At 37.1% G+C, this 18,948-nt stretch overlaps 1 protein-coding gene across 4 annotated transcripts; it reads left to right on the top strand.

Annotated features, from left to right (window-relative positions):
- The first annotated feature begins 10,366 nt into the window (after positions 1–10,366).
- LOC113357056 (nucleolin-like) lies at positions 10,367–15,864 on the top strand. Of its 4 annotated transcripts, XM_026600318.1 has the most exons (12): positions 10,371–10,495; positions 10,590–11,340; positions 11,980–12,383; positions 12,499–12,588; positions 12,827–13,066; positions 13,648–13,869; positions 13,946–14,276; positions 14,390–14,595; positions 14,681–14,754; positions 14,834–14,886; positions 15,004–15,059; positions 15,193–15,864. In XM_026600318.1, exons 2-12 carry the CDS (start codon positions 10,605–10,607, stop codon positions 15,448–15,450), a joined length of 2,670 nt encoding a protein of 889 aa, XP_026456103.1. In that variant the 5' UTR covers positions 10,371–10,495; positions 10,590–10,604; the 3' UTR covers positions 15,451–15,864. The 4 variants fall into 4 exon arrangements, with proteins under 4 accessions (XP_026456105.1, XP_026456102.1, XP_026456104.1 ...); XM_026600320.1 differs by having other exon boundaries at positions 10,367–11,340; positions 14,411–14,595; XM_026600317.1 differs by having other exon boundaries at positions 10,368–11,340.
- The last annotated feature ends 3,084 nt before the right edge of the window (positions 15,865–18,948 follow it).

An 18,948-nucleotide genomic window follows, 5' to 3' on the forward strand; every position in this document is an offset into this window, starting at 1 on the left:
TAAACTTATTGTACTATCTTGATTAATCTAATACTTACTATTTTTACAAAAAAAAAATCGTTAGCAGTTGTAAAGAAAAAAAGTGGGAATTGAATAAATACCCCAAGTTTTGATGGGCTTCATAAGTACCCTTGTCCGACTATAATTATACCCTTTCGTTTTATAGAATGAATCCATTTAATAATTCATTCCAAAATTAACCCTCTTTATGTATTAGATTAGATCTGAGTTTCCGTTGAAACAAAAAATATCAGAGAAACATATCTCTGTGAGAGAAGACGAATTCCACCACCACCACCACCACCACCACCACCACCACCTTTACCAGCTCCGCCACCCCAACAAATCCGTCATCACTTCCAGCACCACCTCCTAGTCCACCGTCTCTATAATTTCCATCATCAGCTTCATGGCTACTGGTGAATAGATTATATCCTAGTTCACCACCAACAGCAGCACCACCACCTCCTAAACAATCGATTTAAATTTATTTTCACTTGATTTACTACCTCATGTTCTTAGTCATCTTCTATGTTTGGAAATTAGTTTTGAAAATCAAATTCGAGAGATCGAAAGATATGATTTTATGTTTGGATTTATATTTTCGAGTTTGAGATTTGCATGTTCAATTTGCTGAAGCTTAATAAGTAATCTATATTTTTATGTCCATCATTTTGTTTCAGAGATTTTCAATTTTGATTTTGTGGTTGTTTCTGTGTTGATTCAAGTGGATTGTATTTGTTTTCTATGACGATAATTTTGGTTCATAATTTGGTTCGATGCCCATAACATGTTCTAGAGAACTACTTTGAGATTTTCTATGATTGATTTTATCTTAACGAGCTAACTAAAGTTGCAAGACATCAGACCCTTTTTTATTCTCTGTGTTGTGCTATTTAGTTGTCCGCTGCTACTGCATCTTTAGAGTGATCTATTATTCGTAGGCCTATATGCTTATCACAATTCTATTTTCTTTAACCGACTAACCGCATTACAAATTGGATGTTAAAACTGTTTTGCGACCGATTATTGTCAATTCTTAGTAATTAGTTTGATTGTGGAATGTGGATTATTAACTGTAAAATAGGTAATGCGGAATGAGATTGAACTGTACATAGGTTCTTTACTTACATGGATTTTGTTTTAGTTTATTAGAGTGATGGAGTGAGAGTTTCTTAAATCATTTGTTGTTTGGCAGTGAAAGACCTTGTTAGTGTATATCATGTATGACTAAATGTTTCCATACATTCGCAGGAAAATGCATGATACGTGTGGTTTAAAAATCAAGATAAATGGTTTGTTGATTGTGAGATATATCTTTAATTATAAGAGAGTGTTAGGGGATGTCATGTATTTTTGTGCAACCTACATGCCATCCAGCAAATGGGAATCTTATGGAGCTTCTAATAATCATATATGGTTGGGTAAGAGCTTCGGCTAAGACCATTACTGTAGGTAAACTTTATTCAGTAATGTGATAATTTTGTTGCGCGGTCTTACATTCAGTTATGCTTAAGAGTTGCTAAGATAGATACAATCTTGGAGGGTAGAAATAAATACATGTGTCCCCCTTGTTTGAGATTTAGGTTCGTTAATTTTGTTTCATTCCATTGTGCATATACCGTGTGTTATTTCATTTCATTTAATTGATAATATTTTATTTAATTGATAATATATCTTGTCCGTCATAATTCCGTCGTACTCATGTGCTTCGATTTAGTAATTTTATTTTTCTTGAATAGTGTGAAATTGAACTGATCCTGTGGTGCAATGGTAGCACAACTGATTCCACGTCAGAAGATGCGTGTTCAATTCACGTGAGGTTCACTAATTTTGGTATATCATTGGGATCAACTTTGGTTGTTGATACCATATTTTGGGGTCAACTTTGGTTGTTGATACCATATTTTGGGATCAACTTTGGTTGTGATTCTATAAATAATCTGAATATTGTCTGAATTTTTAATTTTTGGAATCAACTTCGTTTGTTGACACCATTATTAAATATTTATTTTATTTTTTGATTATTGTTTTAGGATGAACTTAGATTGTTGATACCATATTTTGGAGATCAACTCCTGTTGTTGACACTATATTTATTATTATCTAAACTTATTATTATTTATGATTTTTGTTTTTGGATCAACTTCGGTTGTTGACATCATATTATTATTCTATTTTTTTCTAAAAATTCTGATTTTTGTTTTGGGGATCAACTTCAGTTGTTGACACCATATTTTGGGGATCAACTTCGATTGTTAACACTATATTCTTTTTTTCTTATTTTTCGATTTTTTTTGGGGATCAACGTTCATTGTTGACACAACCAGCGACGACGGAAGTGGTGGCGACGACGGGCTAGTGTTGGACTGGTGGTAGTGGCGGCGGCTACGATGGTGGTGGTTAGTAGGTGGTGTTCATTGAGCGGTGGTGGTGGAATGGTAGTTGAATGTTGGTGGTGGTGGTGGATATGTGGTGGTGGCGGCCGTGAAGTGGTAGAGAAAAACATTTGTTGCATTTTGAAATAAAGAAACATATTATATGAATGAGGGTATTAAAATAATTTGTTGCTATCCAAAAAGGCGTTGGAGCCCAGCTTGTTGCTAGGTTACCAACCAAAAGCTTTGTATAATCAAGAGACAATTAAAATAATTAAGGAAAACAAATATAATGAATGAGGGTATTAAAGTAATCTATTTTTAAATGGATAAGGTTTATAAATAATACGAAGGGAATATTTATAATTGTATAAGGGTATATTTGTTGGGTGTAAAAATCAGGAATATATAATAAATATACCCGCTTAAAAGGAACCATTTTTTGGGGACCATAGTTTTTTTGTGGGGGACCATGATTCTATTTTAGGTAAGACATTATAAGTAATCCTAAGTCACCCCTTATCTAAATGTTTTTCTTAATACCAAACTTACCCTCCTTAATTAAATGTGTTAGTTTAATGATTAATTAGTTATTAGTTAATGATTAGTAATGATTAGTGATTAGTATGATTAGTATGACTAGTTACCATTAAGAAGTTCTATTACAGAAAATTGAAAATTTTCTTTGCGAGAAATTTTAATTTTTTTTGCGATTAAGTTCGGTTACCCATATTTATGACCAAAAACGAACTTAATGATTAGTGATTAGTATCATTATTAATGATTAGTATGATTAGTTACCAGTAAGAAGTTCGGTTACAAAAAATTGAAATTTTTCCTGCGATCAAACCGAACTCTATATTTGGTGTGACCATTAAATAGTTCGGTTATAAAAAAATTTAAAATTTTTTACGATCAAACCGAACTTAAAGTTCGGTTAAGAAATATTTTTTGCGACGTAACCGAACTAAAGTTCGGTTAAGAAATGTTTTTTGCAACTAACCGAACTATTAGGGTTCGGTTGGGAAATGATTTTTGCTACTAACCGAACTAAGGTTCGGTTGAGAAATGTTTTTGCAACTAACCGAACTATTAGGGTTTGGTTGGGAAATGTGTTTTGCTAATAACCGAACTATTAGGGTTTGGTTGGGAAATGTTTTTTGCGACATAACCGAACTTAGGTTCGGTTGGGATTTTTTTTTTTGCGAAATAGCCAAACTGTTCTTCATGTTCATCATTTCCATTAGGTTCGGTTAGTTCGACAAAGTTTTTCACATAATTCCTAACCGAACTTCTCTCTGCAACTTCCTTATTCAACTCATTTTGATGGTTAATACTCATATTTCAATCGAACGAGGAACGTCAAGCAAGAGAGAAGAAGAAGAGGATAATTTTTTTTTCAAAACTAAAAAATTTCGATTCCCCCTATTTTTGTTTTTGATTTTGGTTAATAGATTCATTTAGATTAGATATATATGATTAGATTTATATAGTTATTAGGTTAGTTTTAATTTAAATTAAAGTAAAGGGTAAATGTGTACTTACCTAACTTTAGGACACCCCTTATAAGTATAGGGAGGTTGGCCTAATAAGACCATGGTCCCCAAAAAAAACCATGGTCCCTAAAAAATGGTTCCTTAAGAGCAAGTCTTATGGTGGAATCCATCCATCTTCCATCTTCTATGCCACCTCAGCACTTGGAACTGTTGATGGAAGTGCAAGTCTAATCGTGGAACACAAAAAACGCAAATAAGAATAGCGTAAAACGCGAATAATAATAGCGCCAGGGAAACACTATTAATAATAGCGTTAGACTTTAGTCAACGGTCAAAACGCCAATCTTAATAACGCTAAACGCCATTCTTATTGGCGCCAAACGCAATTGTTAATAGCGCCAAGCGCTAATCTTATTAGCGCTTTTTCGTTCATATATCCAGTAACACCATCGACCCCTTCTTCTTCTTCCTCTCACAGTTCATCTTCTCTGAAAAAAAGAAGAAAAACAACCTAAAACCCCCTTTCTTGATTCTCATAGCACAACTCAAATAAATCAAAATTCTTCAAAGGGTTTGTTCTATGCTGCATAAGGAATCGAATCAAACTTAAATTTCTCAATTTGATTGAGAATCCAAAGAGAGGTTAGTTGAATTATAATTTGAGTTTATTTTATAGTTTAATGAAATGTTAGGAATTTAGATGATATTATTGTTGATTGTATGCATGATACTCGATTGTATGATGAATGACAACAGTTTTGATTCACAATGACGAATTTGACATGTAATTTAGGGTTTTAGATGATGAATATTGTCTTATTTAGGGTTTTAGATGATGAACATTGTGAAATTGCCATGAGATAATGAATTAACATGTGTTAGTTACATTATGTAAAAAATTTAAGTGCATTATGTGACTATATTTATTTTAATTTGATGATTTTGTATAGATTGTGGATATGGATGTGTTAATGATCTTGAGTTCAAAAGAACCGGATGAGAAACATATTTCTACAAGTGTAGACCCACTTGATACACAACATGATATCACGTTTAGAAGTAATCTAGAAGACCTTGAGGATTTATATGACCGTGTGGTGGTTCATGAAAGTGCTAGTCAAGTTCTTCAGAATTCCGGCCTTGCTAGATTTTTTGAAATTAGAATTAAGAGAGCTGATCAACAACTAGCTTATGCAATCATAGAGAGGTGGTGGTATAGTACCAATTCGTTTCATTTCCCAAACTTTGAAATTGGTTTCACCCCTTTAGATTTTGTTCACTTAACTGGAATTCCTATTGGAAATGGTCGTAGAAGATTGGAACACGCCGCTACAATTAAATGGAAAAGTAGAGAAAACCAACAACTAGAGGATACCTACTTTGGACCTTTGCATGGGTATGCAAAGTACAACAAGAACTCACCTGAATTTCCTATTAGTTGCCTCGTAAACTATATCAAGGACAATCAAATTAATGATGAAAATTGGGAGATTGTGACTCGATACTTCTTATTATGGGTGATTTCAAAAGTTTTATTGGCACGTCCCACTACAAGAGCAAGCAAAGGTTGGATCGCTTCCTTGCGTGATTTGAATGCGATTGGTAATTATGATTGGGGTTCGGCTTGTTTTAGTCACTTGTATAGTAGCATGAGTGCGGTTGCTAGAGGTGGAAAAAACATGTGTGGATTGACGATGGTTTTAGAATATTGGTTTTACATATATTTTCGTACTTTGACGCCTTTTCTCCAAGAAGGTGTACCGACTGATGTATGGCCTGCAATTATGATATTCAAGAAAGATAGTCTAATGAAGTTGCAAAGGGGTACTTCCAAACACTCTCTTAATACATCTCGCCAACAAATTGAGTTGAGGACAATTGTTGGAACGGAATGGAAAACATGGTCTACTAGTATGTATATAGATCATCCTGATATAGTGCATGCTCATGAAATCTCCAATCAAATAGTGGCTTTCTATAATCCGGAAAGCGATACTAGTATCATGTATCTTGGTGAACGGTTTTTAAGCAAACAAAGGGATTTATAACAATTCCAAGAAGTCCACGTGAACGTTTGGAAGACCTTGCTACCCCCCATGATCCTATTGATGTGGTTGAAGGACGAGACTATAAGCATGTTGATGAGAGAATGTATGTGTGGTGGTGGAAGCAACAATCTATTGGATTTTTTCTCCCAGAAATATATCGTCAAGAAAACAGAGATGAAGTTGGAGCTGTAAGCACTCAAGATCCGACATTTCTAGTAAATCAAGTCCCCCCAATATACCCATCACGGTATAAGTATGACAACGTCTCACAAGCTTCACCTGAATTTCCAAGAGTTTCTTTCTATACCTTACGTTCAGACAGTGAAGGCAACCGTGTTGAAGTGCCTTTGCAAGCACCCGATCCTCCTCCATTCACATATGATGCTAATTGGGGAACAAGGGTTAGTAATTTTTGATTTTAACTCCTTAAATTATTTTTTGCCACATTATTATGATTTTCTTTACACATTAGAAGTTCATTCATATATTTGTTATCTTGGTGTTTCTTTTCAGGAGCAATAGAAAGATTTAGCGCATAGGTTGGCTACGTTAAATCTTGCAAAGGACGAGTATTGGTTTGAAATAGATCGTGCACGTTCTCTTGGGGAAGGATCGACGTCAACACAATCATGTTATGATCTTGGAGACAACTCTCAATGGTCAAGACGTAAAAGACCAGCCACAAGCCAATTAGATGATGAACATGGTCATTATGTTCCACAAGATGAAGTAGTTCCAGAGTCACAATTAACTCAAGTCTTGAATAGTGGTGGGGTTGGTTTAAGTGAAGACGAAATGGCAAGGATGTTAGGATTAAGTTTTGGGGAAACATAGATGTGTTTTCTTTAATGAATGTGTATGAAACTTGGATGTCTTTTCTTTTGTATGAAACTTGGATGTATTTTCTTTAATGAATGTGTGCATGAGTGTCTTCTCTTTTGTATGGATTCAAAAATATTGGAATGCTTACATTATTTGAGTTTTGTTTATAGGTGCAATATGGACGATGAAAATCCGCTAAGGAGGTATGTACTAATGACATATGGTATCGATCTTAGCATTGGTGATGATAGCGAGGAGAGAGCAATTGTGTTGTACCAGCATATGACTCAAATAATGCATAGGCTCTTCCAACCGGTGCCTCAAAAAGTATTGACGCGACAAATGGTGGACAGGCAACGAGAGGATGGAGATGCAAGGATGATGCATGACTACTTTGGACCTAACTGTACTTGGGGCCCTAAGAAGTTCCACCAACGTTTGGGTATGTATCGACCTCTTTTCTTACTATTCTAAGTGAAATTGTTGTTGCGGATCCTGCTTTTGATTTCCAAGTTGATTGCACCGGAAAACTTGGCCACTCTCCCCACATGAAGATGTATGCCATAATGAAATGTTTGTGTAAAGGCATAGCCGCTGATAGCACAGATGATTATGTCCGTATGGGAGCGTCGACCGTCTATATGTATGTCAAGAGGTTTACTAGGGTAATTGTTCGGCACTTTGGTCCAAGGTATATGCGACTTCCTACAAGAGAAGACACGGAAAGATTATTGGCAGAAAATGCAGCTAGAGGGTTTCCTGGAATGCTTGGAAGTGTTGATTGTATGCATTTTCAGTGGAAGAATTGTCCAACAGCATGGGCAGGTACGTTCCGTGGACATGAAAAAAAACCTACCATCATCTTAGAAGTTGTGGCATCATATGATCGGTGGTTTTGGCATGGTTTCTTTGGAACGCCAGGGTCGAACAACGACTTGAACGTCTTGGCTCAATCTCCACTTTTTGATATGATGGTTAATGGTTTAGCATCTCCTTGTAATTACCGCATCAATGGCCACATCTACGACAAGGGTTACTACTTGGCGGATAATATATATCCACGATTGTCTTGTATTGTGCAGTCATTCAAAATTCTTCTTCCAAATCAGCCAGCCAATACGTTGTTCAATAGATACCAACAAGCGAAGAAAAAGGATGTTGAAAGGGCTTTTGGAACTCTCCAAAACAAGTTCCAAATAACAAAAAAGCCAGCAATATATTGGGATAAGGAGGATATAAACTTTATTATCAAGGCTTGTCTGATTTTGCATAACATGGTCATTGAGAATGAAAAACGTAACTTAGATTGGGGTCAAGTCGTGAACGAACCAATACGACAGGTTACTGGAATACCGAGGTCATACCACGAGTTAAGGAATGATGAGGCATATCTCCAACTCCGCAATGATCTTGTTCAACATATTTGGATACGACATGGACTAGGTCTCAGAGACGGTGAAATGCCACCAGAATCTCCCCCTCCGCCACCAGATGATCTTGACGGTTCGGATGGTGAATTCGATACTACCTATGTTTACCCACCAGAAGAACAGCTTTAGTCTTTTTCGTAAGATTTCGAAGAACATCTTTAGTCTTTTTTCGTAAGATTTCGAATGAACTTGGTTGCAATCCTTAGTCTTTTTTCGTAAGATTTCGAACATCTTTAGTATTTTTTCGTAAATTAAGAAATATTAAGATTTTCATTGTATTATTTATGGTTTTCATTGTTTTCAAAAGAGAAGAAGTTATGGATTTTCAAAAGAGAAGAAAAAACTAAGTATGGAACTTGAGGAATTGGCGTAGGTTCTGGATGTTTTTCAAGAAAAGCGCAAATACGAATAGCGTTTAGCGCTATTACGCTATTAAGAATTGCGTTTCATTCCTAACCATTAGATCTGTAACGACTCCTTCTAATCAACGACTCACAAAGAAGCGCCAGTAACAATAGCATTTCAACGGCTATTTTTTTGAATTCGAAATTTTCCCTATAAATTGATCACTTCTCAGCTCAGCTCAAACCAAAACCATTCAATCTCTAGATTTTTCTCCATGTTCTCTAGATTTTTCTCCATCTTCTTAAAATTCATTGCAATTCAGACTTTTTTTTTTAACCATGGCAAAATATCTTACACCCGAAGATGTTGCAATCACCAAAGCTTGGATAAGCATTACACTTGATGGTGTTGCCGGAGTTGATCAAAAATCATACCAGTTTTGGGAGCGGGTATTCGATACATATGTAAGCAGCTTTGGGAATAAAAATGACAAAACTGTTCATAAGTTGCAAAATAGATTTGGTACCTTGAAAAAAGATGTCAAAAAATGGGTTGGTATCTTAAGAAATTTGCATAGAAACAATGCAAGCGGATGCGGAATTGATGATCTTGTAAGTTTTATTAAGATAATGTATATCATTTTATTTTATTGAAGGATTTCTAACTTGGGTTTTTGTTTGTTTTTTGTAGGAGAGAAAAACTAGAATGGAATATAGTAAGGTTAGCAAGGGAAAACCTTTTCAAAATGAAGAGGTGTACCGACTTTTCAAAGCCCATGTTCTCGGATTCAATCCCGAAGAAATTGATCCTACTCAAAATGTGGAAGATGAATCGGATGCTCCTAGTGTTAATGCTTCAACAAGTAGTGCTCCCACAAGAAGCGATCCAAGATGGCATGAAGAGGATGGCCCTCGTCGACCAACGGGGAAAAGGGCTCAACAAAGGGAAGCTTCAGAGCTATCGGCCATCAACGACGGAACAGAGCGTATTTTGAAACATTTTAGTGAAGAGAATGCAAAGAAGATGGCAAGATTGGATGGACAAGAAGAATATTTATTAACTATCGCAGAGACAAAAAAAGAAATCCGTGGATTTGGCTTTGGAGAAACATGAACTCGAAGTGTTGGATGTGGTGGTTGAGACCTTGCCGGAATGGAAGCATCAATTTATGTTGGATAAACAAAATAAGATTTTGGAAAAACATGGTTATGCTCCTAGAACACTTGATTATCCTGGCACTATGTAGCTTATGGAACTATGTAGCTTCAATTATGTTTTTTTTTTTTTACAATTTAATGTAGTGGAATCAAGGTAGTTGAAGTATTTTTAGTATCAATCAATTTTATCTTCTTTTTGATTTGATTTGATTCAATATATGAAACCAAAAAACTAGTTTGTTCAAGAGGAAAAAAATGAGAGAATAGAAAAAAAAACTAAGTATAGGATTGGGGAAGTGGAGTGGCTCCTGGATGTTTTTTTTGGTTAGCACAATTAAGATTGGCGCTGAAAAACGCCAATCTTAATAGCGCTAAACGCCATTCTTATTAGCGCTTGACTTACGCTATTTTGATTAGCGTTAAGCGCCATTCATATTGGCGTTTCTTGTCTTCTACTGGGCCAATCTTAATAGCGCTAAACGCCATTCTTATTGGCGTTTCGATGGATTTCACGAACCCTTCCACCAAATTATGGAACGTTGCTTGGATTTTATGTGGAAAATCCCAACTTGGCACTTCAAATAGGTTGGATTCCACCATAAGACCTGCTCTAACAGGGTAACCCCGGTTACTAGTAATGCAATTTCATCCTGACCGTTTACTTTTACAAGAGAAAAATGAAAAATAGATGCCTCAAAATTTCCCCTGCTCTAAATCTTACTTTTCCTCTCTTCTTCCAGACAAATTCAGTTCTCTCTCAAAATCAAAGTCTCTTCTTTCCTTCTCTTCTTCTGCTTCTTCAGTTCTGCCCTCAAACAGGTAAAAGATACTATTTTTTTTTCTTCCAAATCAGAAAAAAACCTTAATTTATTGTTTCTGAAAATCCCTAGTTGTTGTTATTCTGTCCTGTAAGTGAGCTTATTAAGTGATGCCTCCTCGCGCATCGACGAAGAAAGGAGGAGCTGCAGCTACAAAGAAGAAGCCAGCAGCTCCAAGAGCAACAAGAGCTTCTGCTAGAAACTCCAAGAAACCAGTAGAAGAAGTACCAAGCGAAGAGGAAGAAGAAGAAGAAAACAACCAGGTTGTCGTGGCACAGGAACACAAGGAGATTACACCTCATGCTGTTATTCAAATCGATGACGATGAAGAAGAGACAAACACGGAATCAGTAGTATCATCATTGGTTAATCACGAAGTTGCTGAAAAAGAAGAAGTTTTTATGAATGCGGAAGAAACCAAGGATGTGGAAGAAGTTATTGTGGAGGAAAAGAATGTGGAAGTGGTGATGGAAGAGACAGTGACTACGGTTGTAGAAGAGACTACCCTTGTTGTTGTGGAGGAGACGAAGGTTGTTGAAGAAGAAACTGTTGAGGAGAAGGGTTCAGAAATGGTGGTGGTGATTCAAGAGAAGAAGGTTGTAGATGCAAATGTTGAAGAAAATAGTATGGATATTATGGATAGAAAGGTGGTGGAGGTGGAAGAGGAACGTGTAGAGGATCCTGAAGAGATAATAGAGGAAAACCCTGAGAAGTTAGTAGAGGTGAATCCTGAAGAGATAGTAGAGGAGGATCCTGAAGAGATAGAGGAGGGGCTGGAAGAAGTCATTGAGGATGAGAATAAGAATACACGTGGTGATGGAGATGATATGGTAGACGATCAGCAAGGTATGCGAAATTTGAATTAACATTGTGAACCAGCATTGCTGTTTTTCTTTGATGTTTCATACAGTTAGTATCATAATCAGGTTTTAAGAATGAAAAACTAGGAGCCTTTTTATAGCATACAAGAAGTGAATATTTGAGTTTTGTTTTTACTTTGTAGTATGTCTAAGTAATTTGACTGGGAAGAGTGCATAAATAAAACCCAAGCTTTGCTTATTTGTTATGCAACAGTTAGTGTAGTGAAATTTTATGTATTTCTAATAGATGAGAAGGAATGAAGGATAGGCAACGTAACGTAGTGGAGTGACATACTAGGGGAAACACTTGGGAAATAGTTAACTGAGAAGATTGATCACATGCAACAAAAAGCCGAGTGGAGAACATGTTTACTGTTAACATAGAAATTTTAGGCAATGCTGAATTAGAATAGAAATGAAAAAACCACAAGTCGAGGGGTGTAAAGGAATACGGTTTTTGAATTTGAGCAAGTGAATAGATTATTTCATTTGGTGGGTAATGAAGGATCAATATGTTTATACAGTTGTGTCGCTCTTGTATCTCTCATGCTTTGCCATCTATAGTTATTTGCTTTTGCTAATACCTGAAATAGGTGAATGTTCACTGATTTCAAACTTATTGCAGTTGCTAATCAGGATATAAATGAGGAGTCTGCAAAGGCTGAAGCTGAAGCTAATGTAAAAGGCAATGATATCAATGATGCCAATGATAGTGTTGGTGTGGAAGGGGAAGATGAAAGTGGAAGTGATGACGAAGAATTTGAGGAGGATGAAGATCCATCTGCATACATGCATGCTCCTCTAACAGACAGGAAGAAACACGAGGAATTTGAAATTTTTGTTGGAGGATTAGATAAGGGTACAGTTGAAGAAGATCTGACTGAAGTATTTGTGAAGTTTGGGGAAATTAAGTCTGTGAGAATAGTTAAGCATCCAGCCTCACAGAAAAATAAGTGTTTCGCATTTATTCGTTATGCTACTGTTGAGCAGGCGAAAAAAGTCCTAGATGAGTTGAAGGATGGAGCAGAGGTTATACATTTTGACCACTAATCCCCCTCTTTATATGTATGAATAATTTATGTACATATACAAATATTTCTTCTGCATGTCCTATTTTCTTCTTACAACTTTATGCGATTTCTAGGTAAAGGGCAAGCGTGTTAGCATATCACGTAGCCAGGACAGTGATACAATATACATGGGTAATATTTGCAAGACATGGAAAAAGGATCAGGTTAGATATTACTTTTATTATCTGTGCTTATCCTCTAACTGTTATTTTCTCAAAAGTGTTTTCTACTTAATCAGCTTATGAGAAGATGAAATTTATAACAAGCTCTATATGGTTGACTCTGTTTCAGTGTTTGCCGTGGACTGTTTTTGCACCTTCAGTGCAGAGAAAGCACCGTCCTTATTGACTTCACAATCTTATGTTGTTTCCTAAATGGTTTTCTTTTCTTACTGGCTAAAAGGTACTAGAGGCATTGAAATTCCATGGGATTGAACAAATTGAGGAGATCTATTTACCTGGTGATCCCAAGAATGAAGAGATAACTAGAGGCTTTGCTCTCTTGGAATTCAGTACCCGCTCTGATGCAATGTCGGCATTTCAGCGGCTAAGAAAGCCAGATGCTGTATTTGGCTGTGCGAGAAGTGCTACAGTTGCTTTTGCCCAATCTTCTACACATCCCAGTGAGGAAGCTCTCTTGCAGGTTTGTACTGTCTGGACTGTTCTTTAAATTGAACACGTAATGGGTGTGTTTCCACTTAACTGAGAATCCTGCAACAATTAATGAGGTTGGTCCAAATAATTTTTTTTCTTAGAGTAGTTGAAGTACTTTGTACATATCTCCTTAGTTGTATTCTCCATGCTACTTGCTGAAATGCCCCCATCAATGATTTTAGAGAATTTTACTTTGGGCAAGACAGGAAACTCAAAAGATGGTTTCACTTAGTGTCCACTTTGTTGACCTACTAGGTAGGGAACATTCTTGTAACAACTCAAGTGTTCATCCGAAATCCGGATTAACCATGTAGAATCACTTTTGCTGTGTTGCCTTTAGTCCTAGAGATCCATGCTCTTGTTAAGTCTTAATTTTTTTGTCCGAAGGATCTATAGAAAATTATCCTACCTCGTAGGGTTGGTGTTTGAACCATATCCCTCTCTAGGAATGCCATATATGACATGTCCTTAACTGTAGGCATATAGGATACCTTCTGTTTGCAGACCATAGTGGTCTAAGTATACGGTTGTCTTGCAGAGACGATTAGGTAATGAAATTTTCCTTTGCAGGTCAAAACTGTATTTGTTGACGGGCTGACAGATTTGTGGAACGAGGAGAGGTTATGGGAGTTCGGCAAACAGTTTGGTGAGGTTGAGAAAGTCCAGCTATCAAGAAATCTCGGCAATGCAAGGCGGAAGGATTTTGGATTTATTTCGTTCACCTCTAGGGAAAGCGCTGTAGCTTGTGTGGAGGGATTCGAGAATTTGCAGATTGCGGAAGGGGATGTGAAGGTGATCAATTTAAATGATGGCCTTAAATAATTAACTTAATTTGAAAGATTTTCTTAGTTAGTGCTTCATGTTTCAGATCAAAGCTAACCTGGCAAGGCCTCACAAGGGCAAGCTTGGAAGGTCTTCACGAGGTGGCTACAAGGTTAAAATGGATGATACTGTAGAAGCTGGATCATCAAAAATGAAAGGCCTTGCGAAGTGCTCATCTGAAGGAAAGAGAAGGTTTCATCAGAGTTCGAAAGGCGGGATGCCATTTAAGCCGCAACCCCGTGTTGGTGAACATCAGGGACCTAGTGCTCCCTCCAGGGCAGATCACCACAGAAGGGAACAACCTGGGCGAGGTGGTAGGTGGGGTGGAGGAACTATGGAAGGTGGTTTCCATGGGCAGACATCAATGAAACCACGTGGTATGTGGATTACAGCGCATGATCAGTCTATAGTAACCTTGAGCGTTTTTCGTTTATTATTTTGTTTTATCTTATGAGTTTGGGTAATTACGGTAAAAGTCCTAAATCTGTAGGTAACATGCATGGTCGAACAGGACGAGGTTTTCCAAGAAGTAACTCACGATTTGGTAACACAGCAAGGCAAAATTGTGGGTATGGGGGACCTCCTGCTGCCTATGTTGATCCATATACTCAAAGGTTGCCTCCATCTTCCCCTGGTTATCGGGGTCATGCTTCTTATGGTGCACATTCTGGAGATAAACGGCACTATTCTGAGATGGTAAATCTCATTCTGTTGCGCAATTGATCGTCTTAGACTTTTAGTTGAGGGGATAGATTGATTAATCATTGAAGTGGATTTTCAGGAACCCCATGCTGGTTATATTGAAGCATCAACAGTGAAACATAGCCGCGGTCGATATAATTACGAGCCAAAAAGGTTTGCTCATCACTTCACCTTCCATATGGTGGCTTTCTATCCATAGTTGACTGATGTGTTTAATGCTTTTCTTGGTTAGTAGAGGAGCTGGTGGATATGGTGGCCAGAGTAGTGGTCCTATTCCATACGCAGGTAACATTTTTCAATCCACAATCCAATATATTTGATTTTAACACACCTTTTAGGGGGTCCCTTCTAAGTTTCTTTGACTTGGGCATTACTGATATTGTCTAATTCTATTTTTTGTAGGACCACAACCTTCATCTTCATATGCTCCAAGCAACTCCGCCTTTCCTGGATATGAGGTTTCTCTCTCTCTCTCTCTCTCTCTCTCTCTCTCTCTCTCTCTCTCACACACACACACACACACACACACACACACACAAAGCAAATCCTAATTCACATGCCATCTGTTTGCTTGTGATTTTTGGGTTTCAGACTGGTGGTAGAGGCTACGCTTACCATGGTGGTCCGACATCGTATGCACAACCGCACCCTCAGCAAATTCCACATCCTCAACCTGACGCTCATCAACCACCTCACCCACGTCCTCATCAAATGCAGCCGCACCCTCATCAACAACCATACCCGCAACCACAACAAAATCCATACCGACACCCACACCCACACCCACACCCACAACAAAATCTGTACCCACACCCTCACCCACCTCCAGCGCGGCCAGGATATTACTAAACCTGTAACAAGGCTGGTTCCTTACCCACACGGAAGCTTGTCCCATAGGCTGCAGAAATAGCTGAACTCTTCCCCTCGTTAAGTGAGGGAGGGCTTGTTTGAGTTAATTTCTTGTGTACCTGTGGATAAAGAGTTGTGAGGTTCGAAGTTTAAACATCCATCGGTCTCCGTAATCTTGGAGATAAATTTAGATGTTTATGTTCTTAGGACCAGAAGGGTTTACTTGCACAAGTCCATGTTTCCTTAATGGCGAAGTTAGGAGTTCTTTTACCCTTGCCCATGTACTTTTTCTACTGGTTTGAGGTAAATTAAAGAAGTCCACAAATTTTAGCATTAAGTGGTGGATGTCTATATTAACAACAAAATTTATGTAATTCAATTGTAGAAATAATGCAATTTTGATTTTTTTTTTTTTTGACAAAGAGGAATAAGACCTCAGTACATTGCATTACGAATAGTCATTACATTTAGGTCACATATTTGCATGTCCAGGAAGTTTAGTAATTCCCAAAGTCTGTCTTCAGTCCAGGTATGCATAATATTAAAGTTATTACAAAAAGGAGAAAAGTTTTACTGCCCATAAGATATCTATTGTTTTTACTAAAGTAAAATCCTGGGCTCTAAAGTTCATTTCAAACTTTTTCGTATTGACAAAATCTTCACTGATCATATATCTTTGTCTGCGAGCTTCCGCATACATTCCCGCCAGCAGCACTAGAGTTGGCTCTGAGTCGCTCCTAAAGGAGATCTTGTAGCCACTCCAACAAGTTGCCCATTGGAAAGTGGCTTCCGCTCCTACCCTTTCTAGCTCTTCTATGGTTGTACTGTCAATGATAATGCTTCTTGCTTCTCTGACTGCACCTGTATGATCAACAAGTATTAATCCAATGCCTGCTTTAGAGTTAGAATCTAAAATAGTAAGGGCAATATGTATTTTCAGAGTCCAATTTTTGCATGCTACTTCAGTAGGGTACTTTTTAATTTTCAGAACAACATCATTTAGAGAATTGTAATAAAGATAATTCATAATGTTACGTCCAGGTCTGTTTACTGTGTTGTAACTGTTGATAAATCTGATAATATTGTTTGTAGTTGTTACGCTATTCTGCTTTTTCTTTTTGAAAACCATGTCACACCTAACTTTCCATATAAACCAGATTATAATGCTACACAGAACATGCCATTCAATTTCATATTCTCCCATGTTTGTGTTTTCAAAGCAATTGGTTAGCCATTCATAGAAGTTAGTTGTTCCATTTCTAATAAATTCCATATCAAAGTTAAGATGCATCCATACCTGAGATGCATAGTTGCAATGTAAGAAAATATGAGTTAACGTTTCCTGGTTTTCATTACATAACTTACGCTTGGTGTCAATGTCAGGTAGTACAGCTGCCACTCTCATGCTGTTAGGGAGAATAGAGTGGGCTGCCTTCCAAATAAAGATCTTAACTGCCTGAGAAGTTTTCATTTTCCATATTTTTTTTTCCATTTAGGCTCAGGATTTCCATTCGAGTTAATGAGGTTATACAAAGATTTTACATAGAACATACCTTTTTCGTTTAAGATCCATCTTGGAGTATCCATTTTTTCTTCACTTGGTATTGTAATTTTCCCGTTTTGTTCTACTGCTTGGCTGTCAAAGCATTTGTTAAGTTTAACAAAGTCCCATGTTTTTTGGTATGTTATTAGATCACTAACTCTATCAAGACCCACAGTATCAGTCTGGTTTCTAAAGAGAGGTGGTTGAACCCCTGGGATCCAACAATCCTGCCAAATGTCAATATTCATACCATTACCTAAGTCCCAGAAATAACATTTTTTAATTTGTGCAATCCCTGTTAGCAACCCTTTCCAAAGCCAACTGTCACTTTTTTTTTGTTTGCAGTTTATATGTAGAAGATCACATAGAGGATAGTATTTAGCTTTCATTATAGTGGCACAAAGGGAGTCAGGATTATGATTAAGATTCCAACCCATTCTAGCTATCATAGCTAAGTTAAAGTTCCTTACATTTTTTATACCTAGACCTCCTTCTTCAAGGATTTTACACATAGAAGGCCAATTTTTAAGGCAAATACTTTTTTCCCCTTTTTCGTTTAAACCCTTTTCATTTTTCCCCCACCAATAGAGTCTTTGCATTCTTGTTATTTGATCACATATTTTAACTGGAATTTTAAAACAATTCATTTGATACACATAGATAGAGGAAGCCACATTTTTTATCATGACTGTTTTACCTGTATTATTTAAGTTAATACCATTCCACCCTGTCATTCTACCTCTTAAAGTATCAAGTAATGGTTCAAAACACTGTATTTTAGATCTGTTTGTGAACAAAGGAGCTCCTAGATACTTGTCAGTTAAAGGAATAGCAGTGGCACGTAAGATTTCTTTAACTCTTCTGCGAGTACTAGTTTCCGTTTTTTTGCTAAAAAAACACCCCTGATTTACTCAGGTTAATGAGTTGTCCCGAGGCCATGCTAAAATCTTTGAACAGTTTAACCAAATTTTGATAGGATTCTTCACTAACCTTACAAAAGACTAAGCAGTCATCGGCAAAAAGGAGGTGGCTCAGCGAAGGAGCTTTATGAACCAGTTTTGTACCTTTAATTAACCCATTATTTTCAGCATTCTGAATGGTTCTGGATAGCGCTTCAATACAAAAGAGGAAAGGTAGGGAGAGTTTGGGTCTCCCTGTCTCAAGCCCCTAGAAGGTTTAAAGAAAGTTGTCGGGGAGCCATTAAGTAAAACAGAAAGGGTAGTAGTCGATATGCACTCATGCACCAGATTGCACCATTTGTTGTTAAATCCCATTCTAGTCATGATCTTGATTAGGAAGTCCCATTCGACTCTGTCGAAAGCTTTGGACATGTCAATCTTAAGTCCCATAAACCCTTTCTTCGATTTAGAATTTTTCATCTTGTGTATTATTTCATGGGCTAAAGTGATGTTCTCAGCAATCTGCCTTCCAGGGATAAAGGCAGATTAGTACGGCGAAATTATTTTGCCTAGAAGGCTCTTCATTCTACCTGCCATGAGTTTTGAAATCACCTTATAGCTAGTGTTCGCTAGGGCTATAGGTATGAATTCCACAAGAGTGGTGGGATTCAAGGTCTTAGGAATTAAAGAGATGAATGAGGCATTCATTTCTTTAGAGATGTTCCCTGTTTCGAAGAAATTTTGTATCATTTTAGTCAGATCATGGCGAACCTTTTCCCAATTTTGTTGAAAAAATTTGGGAGGAAAACCATCAGGACCCGAACTTTTATCCGGCTCCATGGAAAAGAGGACCTATTTTATTTCACTTTCTAAAGGAGTAGCACACAGCATGTCATTATCAATTTGGTTTACACTAGTTGGGATTAGGTTTATTAGGTTATCATCTATTTCAGGTTTAGCAGTAGTTGCTATTTTTAGGAAATGCTGAGTTATGCACTCAGCAATCTCCTTTTTAGAATTCAACCAAACATTGTCTTCCGTTTTGATCATATCAAT

The sequence above is a fragment of the Papaver somniferum genome, chromosome 3 (genome assembly GCF_003573695.1).
Source record: "Papaver somniferum cultivar HN1 chromosome 3, ASM357369v1, whole genome shotgun sequence".
Classification (NCBI taxonomy): Eukaryota; Viridiplantae; Streptophyta; class Magnoliopsida; order Ranunculales; family Papaveraceae; genus Papaver; species Papaver somniferum.

What these genes read in the sequence shown, in the direction of transcription:
- LOC113357056 (XM_026600317.1), top strand. Translation starts at nt 10,605, where the DNA reads ATGCCTCCTCGCGCATCGACGAAGAAAGGAGGAGCTGCAGCTACAAAG. An exon ending in AGACATGGAAAAAGGATCAG is followed by an intron (nt 12,589 to 12,826) that starts GTTAGATATTAC and finishes ACTGGCTAAAAG; the next exon opens with GTACTAGAGGCATTGAAATT. An exon ending in GTGAGGAAGCTCTCTTGCAG is followed by an intron (nt 13,067 to 13,647) that starts GTTTGTACTGTC and finishes TTTCCTTTGCAG; the next exon opens with GTCAAAACTGTATTTGTTGA.